Consider the following 8,695-nt stretch of genomic DNA (forward strand, 5'->3'; position numbering starts at 1 on the left):
CAAATTGATTAATCTTAATAACCCTAGTCTATTACTTTCCATTCCAATGTTTTTCTCAAAACAAGTTAAATATGAAAATAAAGGTTATTTAATTTTTTTTCACACTAAGACTTCAAATACACGGTGAAAAGAAAAGGGAAGATTAGGTGTTGCTTGTTTTATTTAAATAAGACAAGATAAATACAAAATCTAATACTTAGAACTATTGATTTTGATCTAATGACTAAGATCATTTTAGTTTTCACAGTTCACATTTTAAAAGTTCTCGCTATAGTTGTCACCTAAAATACATGCTTAATTAAAAATACCGACAATACATTTTTTTTGTCAAATTTGTTGTCTTTTCTTTTGTTTTTAGAATCAAATAATAAAAGAATTCGGTCACATATGTGTAATGATAAATTTTATAATGTGTGGTTTATAGTGGTAGTTTTTTTTTCTTTCCTAAATAAATCTAAAAAAAAATTGAGCAGTTTAGTTCGATTAATCGGTTTTCACAGTAAAATCGATTCCATGTTTACATATAAAAGAACTGAATCGACACAAATGTTATTCATTATTAAGAAATTTGTTTAAATGAGAACATCAAATGTTAAATGTTAATCATTGGTGATTTTGAGACTATAACTCCACTCTCACAAACTTGTTTAAATCAAATAAAATATCATCCTCTGAACTGAAAGGGATTTACCCATTCTTTTCAATCAAATGGTAATAAAATTTCAATTGCAAATTTAATTAAAATTGGAAGAATATAAACTAAAAAGAGATGGGCAGAGTCCGTTAATTTCTTTTTAATTTTAGTCCAATGGAATTACAAGGTGGTGTGTTGTACGTCTACCCTTTAGATCATCAGGGTTTAGGTAAAAATTTATATTCAAAAATTAAGCTTGTACAAAAAATAATACTCGTTTTCTAAATAAGTCGGGCCTCAGGTAGGATTTTTTAATTTGAACCTAACCCGAATTAGCTTAAACTTTTTTTTCTACTATTGTTTGCTTTTATTTTGCTATCATGTTATTGTTGTTGTTTGGGTATTGTATACTTATTGTTTTATTGTTAATTTTGCTACTATTTTATAAACATTTGATTGCTAAGTTGCAACTATTTTAGTGTTATTCAGAGTTATCCGTGGGCCGGGCCTTAACAAAATTTTTGGCTTGGGCCTGAAAATGAGCCTAAATTTTTACCTAAACTCGGCCCAGATAAAAATGCTAAAACCCGAGCCCAACTCGTTCGTATTAATTTTTAAATTTTTTTATATAAATGACTTTAAAATATAATACACCAAATACACTAAAATATTAAAATAAATGTTTCCCTACAAATTGAAAATATTTTTTTTAAAAAGTCTTTATACTTGAATAACACTAAGATAAATACAACTTAACAAGCAGATGCCTCTAAAATAGTAGCAAAAGTAACAATAAAACAAGTGTTATATAATATCCAATCATTAACAACATAATAGTAAAATGGTAGCAAAACAATGGCAAAAAGCGGGAAAACAACAGCAAAACAGCTAGAGTTTTTTATTGCAAATTTGGTTTGGGCTCGGGCAAAAAAAAACCTTACTCGAGGCTCAACCCATTTTCTAAACGGGTCTTATTTTTTGCCTAAGCCCATTTTTCAAGCCTATATTTTTGTTCAAATCCTCTCATTTTTCGAGTAGGCCTTCTGATTGGGCTATGGACAACTCTAATTTTATTTAAATATAAATATTTTTAATGCATTTTCAAATTGTTAGAAAACATTTATTTTAATATTTGATGTATTATATTTTTTAAATTTATTTTTATATATAAAAATAATACGTGTGGGTCAAATTAATATCGGATTTAACATTTTTAATTTGAACCGAATTTAAATAAAATTTTATTTTTATTTTTCGAACCGAACCCAAACCTAAAAAATAGGTCTAAAATTTTACATCCACCCGAAGTTACCCATCATCCCATATAATGCTGTCCAACTCCATCATCTCCATGTAACACATTCATTTTACCCGTCATTCAATCCCACCGCTATTCTTACCCATTATCTACCTTCTTTTATACATGTTTCATTGACTTGGAGACTTTAGTTAGGCTAACCATTCAGACCTGTGAATCAAAAGATTTTAATGGTTAATGGAACTTACTTTGCCTTTGCCTTTCAAAATAAGAAATGGAAACTTGAGTTTGCTGCAAATCAAAACCTTGAGGTAGTTTAGACAGATGAAACTGAGTTGCAAGAAGAAACTAGTTTATCTAACAAGTATATATATTGTAGCATGAATTCCTTACACGTACTTGATTGTAATAAATGATGTTAGATGACCTAAAATCAAGATGAAGCTTAATTTACATCTTGGTTTTTACTTTTAAGACAGATCCAGTTAGGTAGGAAATATAAATTATGCATCTTTGGGCAGCTTCATTTCCCATAAATCAACTCAACACCACACCAACATTCCTTTCCCACTTCATACATACATAAATACATATTATGAAAGTAACGATACCTGCATTATTTTAGAATGATAATGAGGAGGTCATGCTTACATTTTATATTGTTTTGGTATATGTAGGCCCGCCCTAATTTCCCTTTGTTTATAGTGTGAAATGAATTATGGGATACCAAATTATATTTAGGCATGATAATTTATTTGGTTATCTAATTCTAAAAAGATTGTCGTTTTAGTTCTTTATTTAATTTTTAATTTTTTAGCCCTTAAATTCACTCTCTTTTTTTGTCAAATCATCCTAAAATGAATGGACAAATTAACGTTTTTCTAATTTTGTTGACATTTAAATTTTAAATTTTCAAAAAAAAATATAAAAATTATTTTTAAAAATTATATTAATTATTAAAATATTTTTTAAATTTAAAAAATAATTAAATGTTGACGTGTCACCTATGTGACAATCTACATATATGCCACGTCAGCAAATGTTTCCATCCATTTAAAACGACTTGACTAAAATATAATTTTAAAAGTAAAAAAAGACGAAACATTAAATATTAAAATGATTTTTTTAAAAGTTTGAGGGTAGTTATGCTTTATATTTATTTATCTATTTAAAGATTTCTATAACTTTTAAAAGCACCATGTTATTTATTTTTATGCACAAATACATGAGTTTTCATCAAGGTAAAGTCGACCAATAGAATGAAATTACGAAAAAAAAACCAATAAATACAACTAAGTAGTAAGATAAAGGCAGAGAATTGAGATCACATGACAAATGTCAATACGTTATGCTTTACGAAATTCCTACACTTTTTATCTGGATAACATATGCACTAATCTACATCCACGTGATTTTCAAATAAATATAAATTTGACTCTGCTTGCTTAATTAAAAAACAACTATTATCCAAATTTTAAGGATTATATATAAATATTTAGGTTTGTTGACTTTATGGCTATTGGATTCATTAATCCACCCCAAAAGTGGAGAAATATAATAGTAATCATGCGCATGTAGTGTATGTAGTGAAGTTGACCTCCCATGTCTACACATTATATGAAGACATATATATAAGTGGTTAATTGTTTTTATTTTTAATTTTTTAAATATTTATAATATTTCACGAATAATATTTGTTCATTGTTATTCGTGTTCGAACATGATGATGTAGAAATTTTAAATCTAACATGAATATTTTTTTATAATACTTAAAATTATTTATAGTCTTTCATCCACCCATAAATAAGAGAATAATACATTTTAACACATTCGAATCCATATCTTCCTACATTGACAACAATGTACGTACTAATCAAATTAAGACGCAGTCAGTATGAACATGAACAATTTAAAAAACAAAAACAAACGTTTATTCATTTAAACCTAATATACTAGCGGTGAAAAAAATTAAACTCCCAATCATGATTAAGAATTTATAATGTGTCTTATTTATTTTTAATTTTTTAAAAATATGATTTATAAAAATTTACATGAATTTTAAATGGTTGAAGCAAAAAAAAAATGGTATTATGCCCAATACTATCATATATTTTTCTTTGGAGGGAAAATACTACCATATTAATATATTAAGGAAAAATATAAAATGATAGAAAATAGTCTAATATTAATTTTTTTAACTGAGTTACGTCCGGTGCTTAATTGAGTTATGTTGGATTAAGGGCCTGTTCTGCAATGCTTAAAAAAGTACTTTTAGCTCCAAAAACACTTTTTGAAAGAAAAGCTGTGCTAAACAAATTATTTTTGGCTGAAATTTTTAGCTTTTCAAAACATTTATGAAAGGAGAAGCTAAAAATTTTTAGTTTTCCCTCTCCCAAAAGCACTTTTAGTACTTAATTACTTTTTCACCCCTCCAATAACATAGTACTTTCTCTTTCTTTTCTTGGTGATTAATTACAAATGTGTTAAAATCATTAATTAAAAATAAAAAAATATTTTTTAAAATACTAATTAAAAATATTTAATGGTTATATTTAAATATTTAAAATATAATTTATATATTCTAATTAAATTTTATAAATAATTAATATTTATTGCTTAAAAATATTTAAAAGTTATATTTCATATATTAAAGTATTAATAACAAGTTATAATAATTTTTTTTATATTTTTACTAAAATATAATAATATTAACTAATTTAAATATTATTTAAATGCATATTTGTTAATTGATAATGATATGTCTACAATGAACATTTTATTTCTCAAAAGTACTTAACACTCAAATTTTAAACTAAACTTTTCAAAAATACTTTTTCACAAAAATATTCAAAAATACTTTTCAAAACTATTACCAGGCTTAATTCAAGAATAATAACATATAATGCCTTTTATATTATTTTATTTCAACAGCAATTATTGAAGTTGCGGTGAAAGTTGAAGCGTCTTTAATTGTGAGTGGGGATGTTGAGGGTTTTTGTGCTGCCCTGAGTCTGAGGATCGGATTCGAGTGAGTCGACGACAAGTCACGACTCAGCGTTGCCGCTGTCTGCCTCTTTAAAATCTGCGCCATAGCATTTACTCATCCCTGCCCTTCCTTTCGTTAAAATTCATTTTAGCTGTTCAAAATGAATGACTCTTTTTAATACTCCCTTCCTCCATTATAAGTACCCCTTCAAGGCATCCACGCCCTCTCCCCCCCCCCTCCAAAGAAAAAAAAATCATAATCTCATCTCGCCACGCTTTTCACTTTTCAAACCTCTCTCCGTACAATTTGTTCCTTCCATGTGACATGCACGTGATCTTCCTCCTCCTCCTCCTCCTCCTCCTCCTCCTCCAGTTGAACACATCATTTCTCTTCTGTTCCTTCGTATCAAGTCTCTGATGGCTTCGCCGCCGCCGCCTTTGTTTTATGGCGTTATGGGAGGAGGGGCTGTTAACTTCGACGAAAATTATAACACCAGTGACCGCTCGCATTCTTCCTCGTCGATCGACAATGTGAAACCGAGTATTATAGTCATAATTTTGATCCTTTCTATAACTGTGCTTCTCTCCGTCTCTCTTTATCTCCTCCTTCGCCACCTCAATCGCCGATGCTTGAGTCGTGTCTTTCGTTCTTCTGCCTCCAATATCACCGCCTCCGCCAGCCACCGTGTCACTCCTGAACAATCGCCGGCGCCTTCGTTCCTAGATTCTCTCCCTATGTTTACATTCTCTTCCATTACTCGCCGCTCCAACAACGGCTCAACGGTTTCCGGAGATTGTGCCGTTTGCTTGTCGAAGTTTGAACCGCTGGATCAACTCCGGCTGCTTCCTCTCTGTTGCCATGCGTTCCACGCTCAATGCATTGATGCTTGGCTCACTACAAACCAGACTTGTCCTCTTTGTCGCTCATCTCTATTCGCCTCCGAGTCCGATCTTATGAAGGTTTTACTTCAGTCGTCCAACGCAGCCTGTGCATTTACAAGTGGCGGTACCGATAGTTTCCGGCTCGAGATCGGCTCTATCAGTCAGCAGCGAACAGGCTCTGACTCCGGTGATCAGAGACGGTCTTATTCCATTGGATCCTTCGATTACATTGTCGAGGAAGAATCGCAGCTGAATAGGAACCAAATACACCAGAGAAATATGTCCGATAAAGAAGAGGTTGGAAGAGCTGAGGCAATATCGGAAACGAGCCTCGCCGCGGAGGTTGCTAACGGAAGGAGTCGGCTTAAGGAGTACGTGGACAGGCTCTCTTTTTCGTTATCATCTCGTGCCATGTCATTTCGTAGCTCAGGAAGGTTAGTCACCGGGAGCAGCGGCCGAAGCGACATATCCGGTGCCGATGGAGATTACGACGTGGAAGCCAATCGTATCGGCGAGGAGATCAGCGAAATGTTTCGCTGGTTCTCGGGGGTATAAAAGGTAAATACCAGGCTTGACCGTACGAGCACTTGGCATTTCTTCATTTACGGCTTTTCGGTACGATTACTCCACCCTATTTTTTTGCTTAGTCCACTTTATTTCTAATAGATCAAACGACAGAGAGAATTGAGAAATGGAGTGGACATTGCAAAACATTTTAGAGAAGTGCAGCTTGCAGCCAGGTGAAGCTATGCTTTATTGTTTTTTTTTACCATTTTATCCGCTTTAAAAAATGCCTTTTTTAACAATTGACAGTGGAAAACTCGAGGGATTAAATATTGGAGTATAATTCAATTTTTACAGGGGGTCATTTTTATGTTATAACAACTACTTATATTGATAGTCATGATAAATTAAATTTGTTCGCACCGAAACGATGTCGTAGTTACATATATATAATGTATTTATTTTTTAATATTGTATGGTTAACAGTTCCACCTCAACCATTCATGATATTCATGGTTTTAGTCTAGAGATTTTGGTAACTACTGTTGGCTTTTTGTGTTTTTACGATTAACTAACACACTAAAAACCACCATTAATAATTTTATTTATTAGAGTAGAAGCATAAACTTTTGTCATCCCCTCTTTTTAGTGGAGTCATTGGAAAAAGGCAAAGAAATACTTGAAGTAGCAAAATTTGGGGGCTCTTAGTACAAATTTAGTTATTTTTGAAAGGTTTGTTTAAATAGGATGAGCCAAGTCAAGTTTAAAGACAAAATGTGTAATAAAACCAAACCCAATGGAAAACGAGAGTGCGTGCTGGTTTTTTTTTGTATTTGTCATGCAATGTTATGCGCACATGTCAGTACACACACAGAAACAAACAAAGATCAGATCATATAATTACAAAATAGAGTGGATCCCACTGTAACTGCTAAGTGGTTAAGGGTTGAGCTAATTTCTTTTGGCATTTATTTAGGATTTCTTTTCCATGGAATACAACACCACCTCAGCAGTGTACATTAGTGCATATAGTATGGAGGTGAGATTGTGCTTTCTTTCAGGTTTACCTGTAATTGTTTCTGTTGCTGCCACTCGAACATTAATTTTAGTAGGTACATATATTAAGTAGTTTTGGTCGCGTTTGTTCAACGTTAATGACCTAATTAATTAAATTATCGTTGGTTTTATTATTTCCAAATCCATCTGCTATCTTCATTTTAAATCATAAACAATTAAATGTTGATGAGTTTGATTCTTAATTCTACAACTAGGGTGGGTTTAGATTAGAAGGATTTATTTCGATTTCAAATGATTATTTTTTATTTATATTTATATTTAATTGTAAGAGATATATAAATATTATTATAAATTTATTTTTAAGCAGTAAAATAAATTAATTGAAAACGTTCCGAGGTTGAAAATATTGCTCAAAGTGACATGAGTCTGGCCCGCCAACTAAGTGCAGTAGGAGCTGGAGCCATGAACACCCTTAGTTTAGACTTTGGAGTGAGAGTTTTAAGATTCTTAAAAAGAGGCCGACGACATATGTAACATTTTTGTTAAGGTTGTCGATACGTTTTTGTGCCATATTTAATAACAATATTAATTTTTTCAACACATCTTTAAATACATTAGTTAATAACAAAGGCCTTGTTTGGTTTCATTCTATTTGGTAATAATTAGATGTCACAACACCTCATTTTACTTGATTAAAAGTTTTTTGTTTCTCATTATGCTGAGGCAATCATTTTTCTCCAAAAATTTTAATTTTACAATTAAATTTTAAAAATTAGGTCAATATTGGTATATTAATAATGTATTTTTCTTATTCCACAAATAACTTTAAAAAATTAATATATTTTTATTTTTTACAAATATTTATTTATTTAATATTTTATTATATTTTCATAGGACACTTATCATCCTCTTAACACTACCCGAAATCTAAAAATTTTTAGAATATTCCAAGCGTACCTTTGCTAAAATAAAAAATGACATAATTTACCGTTAGAATTTTGCATTCCCATCTCAAAGTTGAATTTCCTCTTTAACTTGCCTTCTTCTTGACTCTCAAGTCTCAACTCTCATCTTTTCGGTTTTTTAATTAGTAATACCAAAAAGAATAATAACGAAAATGGGTGAAAATTAGATTATTTACAAGAATAAATTATTTTGAACAACAAAACATGGTTGCATTAATGTGTTAGGGGACACCATTTATAAATAATAAAATAATTAAAAACAATATTTTAATTATGAAAGGGTGTCGCCAACCAAGGAGGTAACACCCTTTTTTTACCTGCCCTTTACTTTTTATTTTATAATTTTAAAACAATTTTTATATTTTATTAGTTTTATGTTTATATTTTATAGTTTTTATAATTTATTTTATTTAATAAAAAATATCTAAGTTGTTTTATTTTCATAATTCT

General features: G+C 30.5%; 1 protein-coding gene across 2 annotated transcripts; it reads left to right on the forward strand.

The window, feature by feature from the left end:
• Nucleotides 1–4,888: 4,888 nt before the first annotated feature.
• On the forward strand, nt 4,889–7,461 carry LOC107900792 (E3 ubiquitin-protein ligase ATL4). 2 transcript variants are annotated; one of them, XR_001685038.2, is made up of 3 exons: nt 4,889–6,317; nt 6,426–6,499; nt 7,240–7,461. XR_001685038.2 is itself a non-coding variant. In XM_016826504.2 (2 exons), exon 1 carries the CDS (start codon nt 5,295–5,297, stop codon nt 6,312–6,314), a length of 1,020 nt encoding a protein of 339 aa, XP_016681993.2. In that variant the 5' UTR covers nt 4,889–5,294; the 3' UTR covers nt 6,315–6,317; nt 6,426–6,691. The 2 variants fall into 2 exon arrangements, 1 of the variants encoding a protein (XP_016681993.2); XM_016826504.2 differs by lacking the exon at nt 7,240–7,461 and having other exon boundaries at nt 6,426–6,691.
• Nucleotides 7,462–8,695: the final 1,234 nt, after the last annotated feature.

Source organism: Gossypium hirsutum, chromosome D08, assembly GCF_007990345.1.
Source record: "Gossypium hirsutum isolate 1008001.06 chromosome D08, Gossypium_hirsutum_v2.1, whole genome shotgun sequence".
Lineage (NCBI taxonomy): Eukaryota > Viridiplantae > Streptophyta > Magnoliopsida > Malvales > Malvaceae > Gossypium > Gossypium hirsutum.

Coding starts and splice junctions, on each gene's coding strand:
- LOC107900792 (XM_016826504.2), top strand. CDS start 5,295: ATGGCTTCGCCGCCGCCGCCTTTGTTTTATGGCGTTATGGGAGGAGGG.